Raw genomic sequence first — 20,936 nt, 5'->3', positions numbered from 1 at the left:
AAGCAGTTGCAACTAGGGCTCGACGAAGCACATTGTGAAACCCCCTACAACCAAACATCAGTCTCCATATAACAACAAACTTTTGCTAAGCAACAATGCATTCCCCAAAGCTCAATACCCCAAAACAAATTGACTGTATACCAATATAACCAATAAAGCTGTTAAACAAACCACTGAATTGTACACCTGTGTGTATTAGATACTCCATCAAGTCCAACCTATATGTGTGCTTTTATGTCAGTATTACATTGTATATCCCTGTATGTTAAGGTCATTTAGATGCCTATCTAATAGTTTTTTTAAATTATCTATGCTCCCTGCTGAAACCACTGCTTGTGGAAGAGAATTGCACATTCTTACAGCTCTTACCGTAAAGAACCCTCTACGCAATTTAAGGTTAAACCGCTTCTCTTATAATTTTAGTGAATGGTCGCGTGTCTTTTCAATTACCCTTTTGCGGAAAAGTTTTATCCCTATTGTGGGGTCACCAGTATGGTATTTGTATATTGAAATCATGTTCCCTCTCAAGCGTCTCATCATCAGAGTGAATACGTTAAATTCTCGTAATCTTTCCTCATAACTAAGGTCCTCCATTCCCTTTATTAGCTTTAGTGCCCTTCTCTGGACTCGCTCCAGTTCCAGCACAGCCCTCTTGAGGACTGGTGACCAGAACTTGACGGCATACACCAGGTGCGGCCGGACCAGAGTTTTGTGGAGTGGGATAATTATTGTTTTATATCTGGAGTTAATCCCCTTTCTAATGCATGCCAATATTCTGTTTGCTTTGCTTGCAGCAGCCTGGCATTGCATGCCATTACTGAGCCTGTCATCTACTAGGACCCCCAGGTCCTTTTCCATCCTAGATTCCCCCAGAGGTTCTCCCCCTAATGAGTAGATTGCATTTGTATATTTTTGAAACCCATATGCATTATTTTCCATTTTTTATTAAATTAAACCTCATTTGCCATGTAGTTGCCCACCCCAAGGGATGAGCTCTGCTGATGTCATTGCGTTGCCTATATTGATGTTTTACAAGCGCTTGTTATTATTCTTCTGAAATGTGAGTGCTCCCAATTTTTACACATTAAATTCATTATACCTAAGGGTTTACACTATGTGGAGTTTTCTGTTTCCTTCGAGGTTACACTGCTCGATATATGGTTAAAGACATATCCCACCGAGACTTGTGGATATTGGTTTTTCTAAGCTGTGCCCGGTTGGAATCTTCTTCAGTACGTGGAGGCATCTCCCAACTTGGCATAAACTACACGTGTGGATGATGCATTTATTGGTGTTTACACAACAAGCTTTGGTGACTCATTGGGCGTATGCTCATTTGGGTCCATTTGTTCCGGTAAGCCTTCTTACAATCGGTGGTGGCTGTCTTACATATCTACTTATCCTAGCATTTATGCTACAAAGGACTATACCTTTCCTATTGATCCAGTCTCATTCAACATGATCACAATTTTTTAATGTATGGACTTTTTTTCACGGACATTACTACTATATATATGGCCATAACTACTGCTTATGATTTATTCATTATTAGCACTAACAATTATTATTTGAATTCTGTAGCCTTGCAGAGATTTTTTTGACTAGTGCTGCACATTTTTATTATAACCTTCCTGACTGTCACCCATCTACTCTGCTCTGGTGACTGCCTCTCTTTGTCTCCACCCGCCTCTGTGCTGACCCCTGCCGGGTACGATCCCAACTCTCCTTCAGGATGGAGATTCTTCTCAGAGTTGACAGTTGCTTTCCTAGATTCAGAACCACGGCTTCCAGGGAAACAACGTGCTTACAGTTTGTACAACAGTATTCGGCCTTGATCAGATGATCAAGGAACGCATACATGCCGCAAGATGTACACCAAGTCGCATCTCCATACCCGCTGGACATCGTACCCACTAATTTAATGGGGATTGGGAATTATACTCTGTCCAAATTAACTAACAACTAGCTTCCTGACACTAATACCCAACAATATACAGGTACTCAACAATACAATACACGGGTACTCCCAGCACACGGGAACTCACAGCACTTGGGTACTCACAGAACTTGCGCACTCACAGCACTCAGGCACTCACAGCACACAGGTACTCGCAGCACACGTGCACTCACAGCACATGGGTACTCACAACACACGGGTACTCACAACACACGGGCACTCACAGCACTTGAGTACTCACAACACACGGGCACTCACAGCACATGGGTACTCACAACACACGGGCACTCACAGCACTTGAGTACTCACAGCACTCAGGTAACAGCACTCAGGTACTCACAGCACACGGGTACTCACAGCACACGGGTACTCACAGCACATGGGCACTCACAGCACTCGGGTACTCACAGCACACTGCTATGTACCCTATATATTACATTATATTCACTAGAATACAGAATTCATACCATTAGGACTAACTCTATATTCTATATTTCATCCCGTTTAATGAACTGACCAGTTCTTGCGTTTTCAAAGCACAAAAATGGCATATGTTAGGCAAGTTGATTTTTTCCATTCATACCATATTTTTAAAAACAGCTCCACATGTCCGTGTGGCTTGGGTGAACTCAAAAACAGATCTTCCATTTTCTATTTCTCCAGCACCATCACTGAAATCAAAAACAGAGAATGAATTCTGCAGTGTAACAGGGAGCTCTGAGTGTTTTAAATGTGTCCCACATATTGCTGAGCTATGAAAAAAAAATAGGTTTCCAATAGAATAGCATCACATAATTACAGAGCAGATGCTGGTGGATTTAATCATTCACCAACATCTTGTATCTCTAAGGAATGTTGGATCTGAGCTCCGCAGGGGGACTTATTTCTTCAGATTTTTCTGGCCTTCCCATGTTATGGAGAATGCAGCTGTGGAGCTGGTGGGCTAGCTTCCACAGAAATAGAGAGTGACACAATGGGGTTGATTTACTGGCGAGTCCAAAATCTGGTGCAGCTGTGCATTGTACCCAATCAACTTTTAACTTCGGCTTGTTCAATTAAGCTTTGACAAAAAACATGGAAGCTGATTGGTTTGTATGCAGAGCTCCACCAGATTTTGCACTCTCCAGTTTTAGTAAATCAACCCCTATGTGTCGTTCATAAAGATAACTTAGAACTTGAGAGACATGGAGAACTAGCTGCTGAAGTCCTGAAGAGATATAAAACACCACCAGCAGCCACACACATCTAAAACATGACTTTGGGTTGATTTACTAAAACTGTAGAGTGCAAAATTAGCTTCCATGTTTTATGTCAAGGCTTAATTGAACAAACTGAAATTAGAAGCTGATTGGCTACCGTGCCCAGCCACTGCAGATTTTGCACTCTCCAGTTTTAGTAAATCAACCTATGTCTTCATAAACTAGGTCTAATTACCAGCTATTACTTCCAGTGAAGAATTCTATATTCAAAACAAGACATCTAAATGAAATTCATGTTTTTAAAAAAGCTTTTTGCTGGTTAGTTATTTCTTATCTTATTTAATCTCGTACATGCAGAACAGTGCTCACTTTAATGGCTTTAAAGTTTACTCACTTTAATGGCTCAGTGGAAGGTGCCACAAACAAGTCTTGTGCTTTTTTCTCAGTAACGATATGGGCTCTTATGACAGGCAATTTGCTAGCACCAGAAAGAATTTTGGACCCCAGCATAAAGTTGACACTGGCTTGAAACTTGGTCTGTGTCTTCAAAACTTGAGGCGGCTGCTTGTCAACCAGAAATGAGCTACAAAAATAATGAACAAAAAGAAAAAAATAGCACACATGGATAACACAGATGCTGTTGCTATTTATTTTTTTTTAAATGTTTTATTATGCAGCTAATTTACTGTATGTATATGGTTCTATCATTCCATGATTTTGTAACAAAGTTGTTACTATAGTTTAAAGTGGAAGTAAAGGTAAAAACTAACTCTATTCCTACTCCCACCCACATTCTAAGCCTAATCTATCTAGCCCTGTAAAGAAAAGATCGCTATACTTACCTATTCTCCAGTCCGGTCCCAGGTTGAGCTGTCAGAGGCGGTTTCGGTGTGTAGGAGTGGCAGCCGACAGCAGAAGCCCCATAATAAGTCTATGGGTGATGTCACTTCCCAGGCATTTCCCAGCCATTGTCAGCTTTCTTCTACACACAGAGGGTGCCGCTGGAGACCGAAGCAGAGTGGCTTCAGAATAGGTAAGTATAGCAATCTTTTCTTTACAGGGATAGATAGAATAGGCTTAGAATGTGGGTGGGAGTATGTTTAGTGTTAGGTTAGGTTTTGCCTTTATCTCCACTTTCATAAAGGATGATACATAGAGATGGTTATGTAGATCTTTTATACAGATTATTATTTACATTTAGTTGCAAATGAAAAAGGTCTTGCACAGAAACAGCAGGATTAATAGTTTTAATAGTTAGATTCCTTTACTCTAAATCTCACCTAGATTTCATTGGGATTGGACCTGATGTTAGTGTTTTATGGTAGTCTCCAGACAGAATGGACCTTTCTACATTTGTGGCACAAGTACAGTTTAGCAAATGTGTATTGGTTGCCCTCTATTGTATTGAAATCAAATTGTGATGGTTACGTAATGTGTAAAATGTGGATTTTCAAACAAGATACATGATTATTGATTCCAGGGAAGGTTATCTATGACTTGAGCATTGGGTAGTTCCTGGATACACAGTCTGACACTAGATACCTTCTGTCTGGGATATCTCATGCTTTTGCATGTTTTATAACTGACTCTGCATGTGTATAATACCGCTTAGCTTTACTTAATATCACAATTCAAAGGCCAATGGCACACAGTTACTGAAAGATAAATAAAACAAAAGGAAGTCTTAGTTTAATAGTTTACAAATGCTTGTGCAGTTACATTAATAGTTATTATGTCACATTGTAGTTAAGTAACATGCATAAAATATCTTTTAGACCCTAGTGCCTAAGTTATGGCCCTTTGGCACTTCTTGTAAAGACCTTAAGGCCCCTGTTGACACTAATCTGTTTTTTATAATTGCCCTGTTATAGCTCCTGAAGCATGTCCCCAGTCTCCAACAACTCCTATGGCATGTTCACAGTCTCTGAAAGTCTCTGGAAGCACAGTCTCTGGCTGCAGTCTCTGACCATTTTTAAAAACAAATTCTTTATTGTGGTTTAGCTTCTCATGCACAATAGGTCACAAAAAGGCATACATTGCATGAAAAACAACTATTCAAATAAGGTCGAGGCATGTAAAACCAGGCATATTGGAGTTGAGTCCACTAAAGGTCGATATCAGAGTACTTGAGCTGAGTCTAACACGTTAGTATAGAACAAAAAGCAAACAAAAAAAGACAAGTACGTTTATAGCTCTTCCTGCTCGGGGTTTACGTAGCACAGTGTAGAGCAATTCCTGAATTGCGGAGTAGTAAACCAGTTTCGCATTATGGGTGGAATAGGGGAAGATCAAAACAGGGGAAAGGGGTGAAGGGGTTGGAGAAAGAAGGGGATAAAACATTAAAACACTAAAACCATTCTCCAGGGATCACCCACACCAGAAATCCTGCAGTTGGCTCTGAACTGAGCAGGTCCTGAAGGTAACCGTTCGTACATATCGTAAAATATCTCCATTACCTCCACCTCTTCCTAAAATGCTATTCTGTGTTATCAGGAGTGTCAGTCTACTCTTCCATTCTTCCATGCGATGGATATTGTTAATTATGGAGTACCATAGTAATCTAGTAAGAGGCTGAGTCTGCCTCCACAGAGATGGAATACAAGCTTTGTTGAGTAGATGAATGTGAGAAATGTCTTATATTTATGGAGGGGTTGCTCCGTTAAATGTTTAATAGTAGTCGTCACATCCTTCCAAAACAGCCCTAAACTGAGGCAGTACCAGAAAACATGTGGCCTCGTACCCACCTCCTTATTGCAATGCCAACAGATCAGGGATGTATCTGTCCATTTTGTGTAAAATATGGTGTACGCAATACAACCGTGAGAGAATTTTGTACCCCATCTCCTGGTACTGGTTCACAATAGATGATTTGTGGGCTAGCAGGAGAATTTTTTCAACCTGTTAAGAAAACTGGATGACCAGGTCCATTTCCCATTGATGCAGTAACCGCAGTTAAGCAGCGTCCAGCAGCGCTGCCAGGTAACTGCAGAGAAGCAACGAGCATCTAGATGTTTCCACCTGTTGACAGTGATTCAAAAGATGTGAGTTTACGTGGGAGCCTTGCTCCCTCTGGAAAGTCTGTCTGTAGGTAATGTCTGTGTTGGAGGGTGCGCCAATCATCGAGAGGTGGGTCTGATATCTGTGCAAGTTCAGCTAGGGAAGGGCCAGAGGTTCAAAAGACAAAACCTTCCAAGGTAGCTTAGTCTTCATAGACACCTGTTTGTAAACCCAGGAGTGAATTCAGGGTTCCCAATGATTGGTATCATAGGAGAGGGCAATGGAGAGAGATAAGTAGAGCAGAAGTCTTTTCTTGTCACTTTCAGAGAGGTGGCAATGACAGGTTGGGTCTGCAGGTCACCTCAGACTGGGAGAGCAACCATGGGGAGGACTGGAGAGGGACAGAGGCATCTTCTATCTCTATAGACACCCACTGCTTGGAGCTCTTGTTGCAGTGCCAATCCACTACCTGAAAGATGTCAGTCGCCTTATAGTACCTGGCTACATCTGGGAGGCCTATGTCCCTCTTGGATTTGGACATGGTGAGAAGTTGTAGCTGATGAAATGATTTCCCTGAACATAGCTCAGAACTGTTTAAAAAATCTTATGGGGACATATATAGTTAGGGCTTGAAGTAAGTATATGTGGGGGCATAGTCATTTTTAGGGCATTACAATGCCCAAACCATCTCAAGGTCAAGGAATGCCCTCTAACCATCTTTTGTATCTGCAGTCTCTGAACATCTCTTGTATCATGGCTGCAGTCTGTATTATGTGCATAGTCTTTGACCATCTTTTGTATCATGCCGATAGTATTTGACTATAGTGTGTTGTGTGTCTGCTGTATCTGACACTGAATATTCACTGAATTTTATGTGCAGCCCTTTGGTGATGTTGAGGGCCACACTTGAGGCCCCCCATATCAAGAAAGTTGACGGCCACAGTATTAGACATTAGTTACACTCTGGTACCTTTAAATCTGACAGGATAACAGAAAGTATAAAAAAGAATAAAAAACTGCGCTAAGATAGAAAATAAATAAAAATTGGGAGAAATTACTTCCAAGAAATTACTCGGGAGCTGCAATTCTCATGTATGACATCAATACAGAAACAAAGATTAGAAAAAATAGAATCGCTCTATCCATGAGATTCTGACCAAGAATCAAACCAGTGTCATAAATATACCAAATAATTGTGAGGAATCATGTGTATACCGTGAAAATAATGAAAATCAGAATGTTTGCTGTTCCTTGGAGTCAAGCAGTGTTTCCTTGCACGCATTCCCTGGTCCTCTGTTATGGGGGATCATGGAACACTGTTAAGAGTTTATTTCTGCTGATTTGGTGGTGGATTCAACACAGCTTCCTACTCACAGTATTCTGAGGACGGCTTGTTCACAATTCATGGACTTTTATTTCACATTGCACTGGTGATTTTCCTTTGTTTGTTCACCAGATCCTGTTTTTTAATTTTAACCCATTTTTTTTTCACAATTTATAGACTTATAATTTATCTACACTGATGTATATTTTTTTCAACTGATCACTTATGGACTTATTGATTTTGGTTTTTATTGATTAAGTTGTATGTGCACTATACAATTTTATGGCAATTTTCTGATTTTCATTATTTTCATGGTATACACATGATTCCTCACAATTATTTGGTATATTTATGACACTGGTTTGATTCTTGGTCAGAATCTTATGGGTAGCGCGATTCTATTTCTTCTAAGGGTAACAGAAAGAACAATGAAAGTGGTGTTGAAATGTGAATGACAGCAAAAAACTACCTAGGGTCACTGAATCACTACAGACATTTAATAAGTAAATTTAATATTTTTTATCCCTTGAAAACATTTTTTACATTGAGAGGGCAAAGTTAAAAGTGTTAGTCCACCTTTACCAAAAAAAAAAATGCCTAGGCAGGTAAGGGGTGTTTTTAGTAAAAAAAAAGACTCCTGTTTTCCAAAACACTAGACAAACCACTGTCCTCCCTATACCTCTATCTTGCCTCTGCACATGCAATCACACTTACTGCACTGTATGACAAATGGAAGTCTGACATCCTGGGGCTGACTGAGGAGGACTGGGAGGACCTGCTGGGTGAATATATCAATACAACGATCTCAGCCAAAGACCGTTTTATCCAACTTAAGTTCCTCCATAGGACTTACTATACCCCAGTGAGACTGGCAAGAATCTACCCGGGTGCAAGCCCCCTTTGTAACAGATGTAATTCCTCCCTGGGTACGTTCTTCCATGTGGTATGGGAATGCCCCCATCATACGCCCTTTCTGGGAGCAGGTAATAGGAGCCCTGAATGATTTTGGGGACTGGTCCCTTGGTCAGGACCCTACCTTAACGTTACTTGGATCTATGGAGGAAGTGGTGGCCTCCAGATATGTAAATTTATTTCTATTCTATGCCCTATACTACGCTAGGAGGGAAATTCTTCTTAGGTGGAAGCAGGCAGCACCTCCGACTCTCAGATACTGGGTAGCAACGATCAACTCTGTGCTTCCACTATATAAATTGACCTATGAAAGCAGGAATTGCCCTAAAAAATGTTACAAAATTTGGTCACAATGGATAGACGCACAGGGATCCATCCATTGAGTGCATGGCAATTTTCTATGTTTTGTTCTATCACAAGATTTAACCCCTAACAATGCGATGTATTGACCTATGCTGTAGCATAGCACTCTATTGCCCTTAAGAGGTTCCTCTCCGTCCATGATCTCCCCCCTCCCCTCCCGATCTCCCCCCCCCCCCCCTTTTATTTCCTTATAATATACTGCAGAGATTGTGACTGATTGAATACCCCTTCCTTTCTTTTGTACACCAGCAAGACTTTTTGCATATAATTTGTTTATGGTTTGACTTCTCTGTCTATCCACCTGTAAAACTTCTATTTGTACTGTGTTATTGCCAGCATGTGTAAACGTTTATATAATTTCCCTTTTGTTACCTTGTACAACAATAAAACAAGTTTTCTGTTAAAAAAGAAATGTTCCCAGGAGGTTGATGGGACATTGCTAAGTGAGGCCTAGTCATTACTGCTCACCTCCTTCATCACAGGAGCGAGCTGTAAAATGCTGAGCTCAGAGCTTCTGCATTAGGTCAAAAGAAAGAGCATACGAGGGTGTCTGAATCAGAGAAAAGGCTCACCCCTACGATAAAGCGAGCAATAATGACTAGGCTTCATTCAGCAACATTCTAGCAACATTCTGGGAGTATTCCAGCCCGACTTCAGGAGGTATGTAAATTGACTATATCTAGAAACACCCCTTACCTGCCTAGGCAGTTTTCTTTTTTTTGTAATGGTGAATTAACCCTGTAAGTCACTTTTTTATTTAAATCAGACATTCTGTCAAAAACAAAACAAAAAAAAGCCTATTAAAAAAAAAAAAAAATACACACCCTAAGTCAAAAGCTGCCCCCCCCCCCCATACTACTTCCTTTCCAACACTAGATATCCTTCGTATTCCGGGTTAAATCATTTACAGTTTCAATCAACCAACTTTCTTTGCGCTCAGGAAGTAGTGGACTGTGGAGCCCAATCTGTGAGTGGACAGTAAAGCACAAGTGAAGTAACAGTAAAGCAAGCACAATGATCAGCCCATCTCCCTGTCACTCTGCTTTCTCATTCTATCAGCATGCTCCTGGTCAGAAAATGAACCGATTGGCTTTCTGTACAGTTTCTTCCTCTTCCACTCTGAGCTCTGCAGTACAGAAACTGCAAGAGACTAATACCAAGTCAAATTCAGGTACTTACACTGCTTGTAAAAAAATAGATATAATGATGATGTATTATTGAACACAGAGCTGCATTCATATGTGTCTTTTATATCTTCCTGGAGTTGAGCTTTAACTATGTATTTGACAAAGTTAAAGGAAACCTAAACTAGTTGAAATAGAGGTTGACACTTTTGACTTCTCCAACAGGAAACTATTTTCCCTTGGTATCAATGCTTTCTAATTCACAGACCCACAACAAGTATACATAGCTCAAGGGACTGTCCCTGATTTGGAGCAATGTCCCTCTGTCCCTATTTCCTCCTCATTTGTCCCTCATTTTCGTCTGATCTATATAGTTGTATAAAAATGCACTTTTTATCTATCAAAAAGTGTTTCCCAGTGCTAAACCTTTCATCTTATTTCTAAATTGCTGCATTTCTCAATTTTAAAAGCCAATATAAAGGAATAGTAGTGGTAAAAAAGCACTTGTGGGTTTAACCAATATTTTTTTGTACAATTCTCCTTTAAGGGGGCGTGGCAAGGGGTGTGCCCTATGCCTGCATACTTTTGCTGATAGGTGTCCCTCATTCAAATCTCTAAAAGTTGGGAGGTATGGGTATAGATCTGAGGAACCATGGCTTCCCTCTGATTTCACTTGTTGCATGCTTTATTCCAGCTCATAAAAAGTATGTTCAGCAGTGGTAGCTTATCGTACTTTTTTCTCTTGGGCCAAGTTCCCGTTAATGAAAAGTTTTAGAATAACCAATACAACAGTAGAGAGATCCCCAAACATAATGAAACTGATTTACTGGTTGAAAATCATCACTCAGTAGACAAATTCCTGTTTACTTATTTCATCTTCACATTAAATGAATTACTAAAGTGAATATTCTCAGCTGAATCAGCCCAACATCTCAGTCTAAATAGGAAAAAATAGAGGAACCTAAACAGCATATTTTATATAAAGAATGATGCTGTTATAGCTGAAAGAGATCATATATGAGGCTAAAAAGCATATTTGATACAACTTATGCTTTCTGCTGGGAAATGGGTGGTGCTTTATTAAAGTTGTCGTGAATAGAACATGGGGGGAGATTCATGATAGTATTTCTCTATGACAGGGGTATGCAATTAGCTGACCTCCAGCTGTTGCAAAACTACAACAAGTCCCATCATGCCTCTGCAACTGGGTGTCATGCTTGTGGCCATCAGTCTTGCTATGCCTCATGGGACTTGTAGTTCTGTATTAGTTGGAGGTTCGCCAATTGCATATCCCTGCTCTAGGATATCGTAGCACTCATACAGTGCTGGTACAATATAAGCCATTAAAAAAAATATTCTTACTTTTTAATAAGTGATGTAAAGCCAGCAGATATTTGTTCCAAATACTCGGTGGGTAATGCTCTCTGCCCTGCCTCATTGAGTTCTCTAATCATGCGAATAAGCTCTTCATATATGCCAAAAATAAATTCAAACCTAAAAAAAAAAAAAAAACATTAAAAAACAGTAATTGACCTTAAAGGTATTAATCATGTTCACTTTCAAAGTGAATTTCACTTTTCTTGGTGAATGAGGTGAAACAAAAAGAAAATTAACGTTCTCATTAGCACATCTTTGGTGGCATTGTCCAGTCATGACCTTCTTGTATTCTGAAATACAAAACTTATAGAATGCATTTGTGGTATATTAATGCAACTCAAACCTTTGAAAGATCGCTTTCGTGAGACACAGGAAACACATAAAGACTTTTGGATACACACTGGTACCTTCTGTTCTTAATGCGAAAAAATAATGTCTCAAAACATCAAAGAATGGTTAAAAAAAATTGATGAAATTCATCTTATGAAGAAAAAAACACACAACTACAGGCATACATAGTTACATAGTTAGTAAGGTTGAATAAAGACACCAGTCCATCCAGTATGAAATGTGTGGGTGTGTGGGTGTGTATGTATTATGTCTCTACCATTTCCCTTATCCCTGTGTATTGTGTGCCATAAGATGCCTATCTAAGAGTTTTTTTAAATTAGTAACATTACCCGTGGAAAATCAGTGGTTACTGTTAGGCCCCTTTCACACTGGAGCGGTTTTCAGGCGGTATTGCGCTAAAACTACCGCCTGAAAACCGCCCCTAAACAGCCTCCGCTGTTTGTTCAGTGTGAAAGCCCGAGGGCTTTCACACTGAAGCGGTGCGCTCGCAGGACGGTAAAAAAAGTCCTGCGAGCCGCTTCTTTGGAGCGGGGAATGAGCGGTGTATTCACCGCTCCTAAACCGCTCCTGCCCATTGAAATCAATGGGACAGCGCGGCTATACCGCGGTAATACCGCGGCTATAGCCGCGCTGTACGAGCGGATTTAACCCTTTTTCGGGCACCAGCGGGGGTTAAAACCGAACCGCTAGCGGCCGAATACCGCTGCAAGAACGACGGTACAGCAGCGCTAAAAATAGCGCTGTTGTACCGCCGAAGCCCCCACCGCCCCAGTGTGAAAGGGGCCTTAGAGTGGTAAATCCTTGCTACTCTAGCAGTAAAAAAAACCCTTATGCCTTAGTTTAAGGTTGAACCCCCTTCTCGTCCAACTTCATTGAGTTGGCCATGTATCTTCTTGAGTGACCTGAGACTGAATAGTTTCCTCCCTATGCTGAAATCACCATTAAGATATTTGTATATCATATGCTCTCCTAAATATCTCCTCTCCAGTATAAGTTTAATGTTTGTAGTCGTTTCTCATAACTGAGATCCTCCAGCCCTCTTATTAGTGTTGTTGCTCTTCTCTGGACTCTCTCCAGTTCCAGACAGAAACTAGACAGCATACTCAAGGAGTGGCCAAACCAAAGTTTTGTAAAGTTGTAGAATTATAGGTTTATCTCCTGAGTAAATGCCCTTTTTAATGCATGCTAATATTCTACTGGCCTTGCTTGTTGCAGCTTGGCATTGCATGCTATTGCCGAGCCTGTGATCTAGTAGGACCCCCAGATATTTTTCCATCCTTGGTTTCCCCCAGAGGTTCTCCCCTAGCGTGTAGCTTACATTCATATTTTAGTCCCCAAGTGTATCACTTTACATTTCTCTACATTGAACCCCATTTGCCATGTGTTTTCCCACCCCTTTTTTTCAAGGTCTTCCTGTAGCGTTGATATATCCTGTTTAAAGTTATTGTCCTACTCTAGGTTTGTACAACACGGGCATGCTGGCTACGTTTCAAACAAACATACTCCTACCTGTCTTGTATGATCCAAGCCTGAATAAAAGCTGATGTGTATTTCCAAATGGCTGCAGCCCAATATGGACTTTTCTCCACAGAGTAATGGTCTCTTGTTCTACATTACTCACAAGCATCATTTTCACTAGCTACTTCATCTAACCATGTACTTTATAAATTCTTCTCAGAACAGTTGATTAGCAGTCCTGTTTAACACGTTTGTTCCACCTCTCCACATTACTTCTAATGTTTCTTGTCCTATTCTTTGTTTCCCCTCTCTTACTCTCTCTACTTTTGTGATACTATACATTTAGATATTAGCAGGCATGTGTGTTGTTTATGTAAGTGTCTACTCTAGCTGGCCTATTTTCTATACCTATGGTACCACATTTTTATATTTGTTTTGTTATATAAAAAAATATAATTAGACAGAGAATAATACAAAAAAAAATCACATGCAAGGAAAACAGACTTTTACTTGCACTTGATTGGGTGAATGAAGTCAGCACAACTTCACCTCATTAATTAGGCTAAGTGAATTTTCTCTTTGCAAACTAAACTTTCATTGAGCTTAGTAAATGAGGTGAAGTCGTGCTGACTTCAATTACAGAATCCTGTTCATGCTCAATGCATGCTGGGCCATATTTGCCCATTATGGCAAGAACTCCTGGTGACCCCACAAGTTCAAATCCTAACACTTAAAAATAACCTAACCCTTAAACATGACTTTCAATTAAACCTTGTAACAGGTTTCCTTTACCCAATTTTATCAGGGCAAAATTAATTATCACCCCAACAGAGGAACTATTATGCAAAAAACCCTCTGCTTTCAAAACTCTGTCTGCCAAAGCTAATGTTTTAGTGAAAACCACTAAAACATTACTTAAAGTGTTACTAAACCCACAACAGTAAAATCCATCTGTATATGCAGTAAAGAATGCTTGTTATACTCACTGTGGAACCTAAAGGGGTTTATGATCCACAATGGCTGTGTGATCCTGTCTTCTCTGATCCTCCACTTTTTCCACTGCCCCCAATCCATCCCCTGATAGAACAGAGCCCTAGGAGATACTCTGCACATGCTCAGTTTGGTGTGTATTGCTACAGAGGTTTTTGGGGTTTTTTTTTCTTGGGAGGGTGCATGTGATCAGCACAAGGCCAATCAGCACTGTCCAGACAGAGGGTCAGGGGTCATGCAGCCTCACAGGACAGTCAGAGTACAGGGTTGCCAACTGTCAGTAAATTTACAGTTTGTAAAATCTGTAATTTTTGCATCTGTGGATGAATTCATGTTAGGGCCATGCAGTCTGCATGTCCGTGACGGACATTGACAGACAGATGCAAAAGTTATGGATTTTACAAACTGTTTGTAAATTTACTGATAGTTGGCAACCCTGTCAGAGTAGAATAAAAAATCCTCCTACAAGCTTTAACCAGATACTGATAGTCATGAGACTGCTATATACTGTTGATGAGAAAACGTATTTAACAGTTTATATTTACTAAAACTATTGCATTTCCATGACCTGTGTACTGTGGGAGACCATATATAGTGAATGCAGGGTCCTGGGTTTAGTACCACTTTAACAACTTGCATCTATGAATAATGTTCATCCAATGTTTACCCAAGATTTACACATTTTTGCATAAGAGTTATTTAAAATAATATGTGTATCTTGGGTGAAATATGGGTACATTTTAGATGAAAAATTGATAAATAGTCCCCTAAATTTCACACTGATGGGACCTGTTTTATTAAGAAAAACAAAATACAAAAAAAAAAAATGGAAAATAAACATTTTTGATTTTGTCCTGAAAGTCTTCAAAAAATGTTTAAAGCACAATCTTTTTTAGCACTTCACAGAATGAACTGGTTCATTTATAAGTTCTACTTTAGTGGTTCTCAACTTCAGTTCTCAAGTACCCCCAACGGGCCATGTTTTGGGAACTGCCCTTAGATAAAATAGCTCTTATCAATAGCATGCCATTGATATTGTTTTAAAGCAGCTGTGCATAGTAAAGGAAAACCTGAAAACATGGCCCGTTGGGGGTATTTGAGGACTGATGTTGAGAACCACTGTTCTACTTCATGTCTTTCCTCACCTGTCCTGCAGGGGCAGCAAATTCTCATCAAATGGAGCCCCATTCCCTGACATCTGCTGACGCCTCTTCCAGATGCTGGATATTTTGAGTGCTTGATCCTGCACGTTAGCCAGGAATTTTAATGATTCTTCAAATAGCATTACCCATTGCTGAAATTAAAAACAGATTTTTGTTTCATGTTATCTTTTCTAAGTTTTTATTAGGAGGTGTTAAAAGAATTTCATTTCCTGTGGTTTACCTGTTCAGGGGGTAACACATTGATGTACAGAGATGGGAAATGAAATGGAAATGTATTAAAAATGAGGAACAGTATACCAGAGAATGGTCAGTATTCACTTTCACATTAATCTTCTGTTATTTATCCAAAAAGGAGAAATGCAGTGAGTAGCCATTATAAAATAATCATAGAACACCTTGAGTTCCCAATAACAATGGCTCAGATCCTAGGCATTATTAGCAATTATAATAAATACTCATGCTAGCCAGTATTTTAGAAAAATGTCTCTAGTCTTAGCTTGTATTATTAGTATTCTTTCAGGAATTATGTTTAAATTACTCTTCTGGTACACCCTCTACAGATAAAATGGTGTCTGTATTTCATAAAAGTTTGTTTTTTAGCTTTAAACTTTGAGGAGATTACAATGTTGTCAAGCAACTCAATAACACTCATACTAGCACATATCAACCAGAAAGCAAAAAGCAAAAATGTTTTAATGCCAAGTCCATGCATGAAAAAGTGCAATAAAGTTTTCTGTAAACTACTCCCATATGCTTGTGTAATACCTATTGCCGTCCACTGACAAAAGGATCCTTTTGCCCCTTTTGCCCTATGAAACCTAAAACTAAGCCACTCGCACCCAGTGAAAGAACAGTTAAAATTAAATGAAAATGGAGCAGACTAAAATATGTAGTCATTATGTAGAATGTTTAAATCAATAAATACCAAATACCTAATATTAATCACCTTAAATAATACCACTGCTCCTCAATAAGTGCATTCATCCAAAATGTTAAAGTATCACAACATAATACATTTTAAATTGTTCCAGAGCTTAAATGAGGGAGAGTTCTGCTGATCTCCATTATCCAATCATGTGCAAGCAAAAATTCATTTTTTTTTATTTTCTTTGCGTGCAATTGGGTATTCTTTGTAAAGTGAAGCTTTACCTCATTTACTAAGCTCTGGATCAACTGCACTTGCAGAGTGCAACTGCGCTTTCAAAAGTGCACAGTCTAAAAAAAAAAAAGATTTGATTGCAAGGCTATACATGAAAACATGTAATAAAGTTGTCTGTAAACTACTCCCATATGCTGCCTACACAATAAGAAAGATCATGCAACTTCTTGTGCTGCTCTTTGGTTTGCCTATTGGGTGCAATGGTTCTCTCCCACAACTTCCGGGTCAGACACTCTGTAGTGGTTGCCACTTAGAGGTGTTATTTTAGATCAATTTTCAATCTGTTTCATAAGCTATTTTCTATTAAGGACACTAGAATGTATAGTATTAGGGAGTGCTTCAATATATTTTGTGAATTTGTTTTTTAGTTTATAGATCTTATGTTGATGGCATCCACTCCTGAAGAAGTAAAGCAACATTTACAAAATGCATCGAATTATAGGATACATTTTTCTTGTGTTTTAGTAATCTGGTTGTGTGAAATATGTATTTGAAAAACTATATCAGTTTGATGTACACTTTATACTAATGTATACTAGTTGCAATGATCCACCTTGGTATTTTAAATAACTCTTATATGTATAAGATTTTCATTTATTGTTTAATCAATATATATTATATTACCAATTTGTTATGCCCCATTGAAATTCCCATTGGCTAATGATCGTTCTGTGTATGAAAGATCCAATGTGGAAGGACAGACACTGCTGGAGAGCATGCTTAAACATTTGCCAGAATGAGGTGATATGTGCAAGTATAGCTTTCTAAGCTTCTTCCTATGGATAGGCCACAACCCATTATAATTTTGAGCCCCTTTACTTCTTATAAAAAAGAATGATGGTATCTGCTATAAAGGTCTAAACAATACCTGCCAGCACAGCCTAAATCACCTTGAGAACATATACAACAGACCTGCTAGCGCAGGTCTAAAATGCAAGTCAGATCATGTTGAATTAGTGTAGAGACCTGGTGCCCAACCTTGAGGTTGAGGTACCCACTGTGTGGCCTTTGGGCTCCAGCATCCAACACTCAGTGTTTTCCCTACTAGGTGCTTCCTTAGATCTGATTAATGTGTGACCTGGAAAGATTGCACACTCCGCATGTGGACTTGGGTAGCCTCTATACCTTGATCCCACACTGTTAAGGGATTCACGTGTCCTTGAGTGTGGATCTAGAGTATGGCCTTGCATCTATGGATCTACAGTATGAAAAACAAGAATTCCTACTGGAGATACTCTGCAATGTGTTGACAAAATTTTAGTTCTGTTTTGATAAACAGTTTTTTTCAGCTCCAGGGGACAGCCTTGTCATCCTAGGTATGCAAGTCTATTTATGTCTAACATTAAAAGAACATTGTGTACACACACGCATCATTTGTATCTCAGCAATGAATTGACGTCGCTATGATACAAAGACTATACATTTATTATTTTGTATGGCTTGCAGAAGAAACTAGCATAATTTCACTCTTATTTGAATTCCTCCATGCCTACAGTTTCTTTCCCCCGGGATAGCAGTATTTACTTGATGTAGAAATTAGCCCATACAATGGGTGCCTTTTAACTGATTTACTTTGTAAGGCAACATAAATAACTATATAATGGCTGACAGTTTTCATCCAACCTCTTTAAAAAAAGGGACTCCTGTATAGGCAGTTTATTTGTGCAAGATGTACAGTATATAACCAGTTCAGGGGAACACTTTGAAAACAGAATTTACGAAAAGGCGACTTTTTTTATCAAAGGGCTCATCTAGGAACACATTGGAAGAGGCAGCAAACAGACTGAGGTCTTGTAAAAGTGTGTTGAAATTTAAAACTAAGAGGTGCACTGATAGTATTCCTGTTGCTTTAATGTACTTGTCCAATAATTTATGTCATTCTCTGCTATTGGCCTAAAGGTGCTCTAAAAATCTGCACAATTAATTGACTCATGCTTAGTTTACTGGCTGGTCTGACAGATCTTCACAAGATAACTGGCTCACATTATTTCCACCTGAAATATATGTTCTCATGTGGTCACTGTGAACAGTGTAGTTTTGTAATGAAGGGTGATCATTTTATTTATCCACGAACAGGCACATAACCCTATTAGAAGGTCTTACAGTTTGTGATATTTGGGGGGTTGGGATCACTAGCCAACCATAAATGATAAAAACTAACGGTCTTTATTTTCTCCAAAAGACAAAGTATCTTATCTTCAGCATAAAAAAAGAGAAACAGTCCATAAATTCTGGTATAAAACAAAGCCTCTGCTCACCGCCAGCATATATCTGTCCCACAACAGGATTTTGGAGTTCCTGTCTGCTCCCAAGGTCCAGAAAAGGTCTTGGCAAACAAGCAGTCCACAGCACAGTGGGGTTGATTTACTAAATTTGGAGAGTGCAAAATCTGGTGCAGCTCTGCATAGAAACCAATCAGTATTTGACCACCGCCTGTAGCATGTCCACAGTATTTGTTCATCTCCTGTAGCATGCTCACGATCTCTGACAGCCTTTTCCCTCAGCATTACCAACATACACTGAGAATGATGTATGGCCCTTTAGTGTTGTCAGGGGTCACATTTCAGGCCCCCCATAAGTAAGTGAATTGATTACAACTTCTGCAGATTAGCAAATCCCTAGAAAATTTTCTGTGAATAACATACAACACTGTATTTGTAGGAAAGTGTCTTCCATTACCACATCTGCTCACATCTCCAATGTGCATGCTCAACTTAATTGTTATTTCCTTTATTTTATACTACACTGTGTAATTTAAAGTGGAGTTCCACCCAAAAGTGAAACCTCCTCTTGTCTGCTTCCTCCCCCCCTCCAGTGCCACATTTGGCACCTTTCAGGGAGGAGAGGGGAATGGGTACCTGTTTTTGACAGGTACCCTTTCTCACTTCCAGATGACTGCACTGCGGCTCTGTCCCTCAGAAGTTAAGCCTTCCTCCTCTGCCGCCACACCAGTTAGAAAGTGCAGTGCGTTTCACGCATGCTCAATAGGGAGCCAGCTGTGAAGCTGAAAGGTTTCACTGCTGGTTTCCCTAACCATGAATGGTGGCGTCAGCACCCGAGAGCCGATCCGAAAATCGGCTGGGGTGCTGACATCGTGGGAACCCTGGATAGGTAAGTGTCCTAATATTAAAAGTCAGCAGCTACAGTATTTGTAGCTGCTGACATTAATTTTTTTCGTGGGGGGGCAGAACTCCTCTTTAACTTGTAATTCCAACCTAATTCTCTCTGCTCTATTGTACTGCACTGCCTGCAGTATAGTACACCTTCTTGGCCTTGGCTACTCAATAACATGTCTCCACCTGCTGTTCCTAGCAATATGGTGTGACCAAATCCCCATATTTTTTGATAATGTTTTTTTGAAAATGTTTAGGTGTTTTAAACTAGCCTTGCTGGAGGTAAATGTCTTTTTTGCATGTGTGCGTTGTAATATTTTCTTCTTCACCTGTTGTTCCTGACACAAGTATATTTCTCTATTAAACTGGGATAACATTTCGGAGCTCAAAGTATACTGTAACAAAAGCCAAAACACACTGTTCTTTTTCATTTACATAGAATAGGGGAGGATTAGAACTCAAGGTTTTTTTTTTTGTTTTTTTTGCTGTTAGTAACGCATTAGGGTGTTTTCCTTCTTTTCATGTCCCATAGCTACTGCAAAGTGAGAGCATATTTCTACAAAGCAATTTAAATCCCCTCTTAGATGGTTGTCACCAGAACTGGCATCCCAATTGTAAGATTTACCATCTATTCCTGTTGTCATTCAACTCAAAATTTGTGATTTTCTCTCTCAAGTGACAATGATCACCAGGACAAATTGAGAGGGTTAACCACCAAGTTCAATTAAGTAGATACAAAATATCTTTTAAATGTTAAACATTGAATGAAAATAGTAATATAAATTACACACATCTATAAATACCCTTTTTCCACCAATAAAAAAAATTCACTGTTGTATTTTTTATGCTATTTACCCCTGGTAACCTCTGGAGGAACCCTAGACTTCCATGGAACCCTGGTTGAGAAACCCTGCTTTAAAGTCCTTTTTGCTGTGATAGTTGACAAAGTCGTTGCTATATCTTTGGACAGGTCTGTGTTTTCTTGTTAGAGAATAGCCATTGTCATTCTCTGACGTTCTTGAAAGTGTCACTCTGGTATCCATCTGTCAAACCTTCAAATTGATGACACCCATCAATTTACAGTTCAAGTTCCGCACCTTTGTAAGAATACTTGTCTATTCATAATCCCATTCTGTCTTGTGAATATTTGAGCAAAAGATATCGCTAAAAATAATTTTGAATAGGTAAAGTATTCCCACTACATATGACATATGTTCTAACAAGGGATTAGACCATTGTGACATTGTATTATGTTTGTTTGATTGGGCGGTTTTCAGCAAAAGATGTATGTGCTTGTGTAGACAAAAAAAAAAAAAAAAGACTCTAAAAACCTGTCAAAATAACCGGAGCAAATTGATATACAGGCATTCTGTATTTCACTACATGTAATGGGGTGAATTTACTAAAGGCACATAGACTGAGGACTTTGCAAGTGAAGTTGCCCCAGAG

The 20,936-nt window shown here is 39.3% G+C and overlaps 1 protein-coding gene across 4 annotated transcripts in view; it reads right to left on the bottom strand.

Moving 5' to 3' along the window:
- STAT6 (signal transducer and activator of transcription 6) overlaps positions 1-20,936 on the bottom strand; it is a 335,779-nt gene that overhangs the window by 97,604 nt on the left and 217,239 nt on the right. For all 4 annotated transcript variants that reach the window (XM_073613829.1, XM_073613831.1, XM_073613828.1 and 1 more), the window contains 4 exons: positions 15,198-15,346; positions 11,239-11,370; positions 3,551-3,739; positions 2,541-2,628 (listed from right to left, as the gene is read on the bottom strand). In XM_073613829.1, the coding sequence (XP_073469930.1) occupies positions 2,541-2,628; positions 3,551-3,739; positions 11,239-11,370; positions 15,198-15,346 (558 nt within the window). The remainder of the gene's footprint in view (positions 1-2,540; positions 2,629-3,550; positions 3,740-11,238; positions 11,371-15,197; positions 15,347-20,936) is intronic.

Source organism: Aquarana catesbeiana, linkage group LG02 (assembly GCF_042186555.1).
Source record: "Aquarana catesbeiana isolate 2022-GZ linkage group LG02, ASM4218655v1, whole genome shotgun sequence".
NCBI lineage: Eukaryota > Metazoa > Chordata > Amphibia > Anura > Ranidae > Aquarana > Aquarana catesbeiana.
Note: the sequence above shows the minus strand (reverse complement) of the source record. Positions and strands in the feature narration are given on the sequence as shown.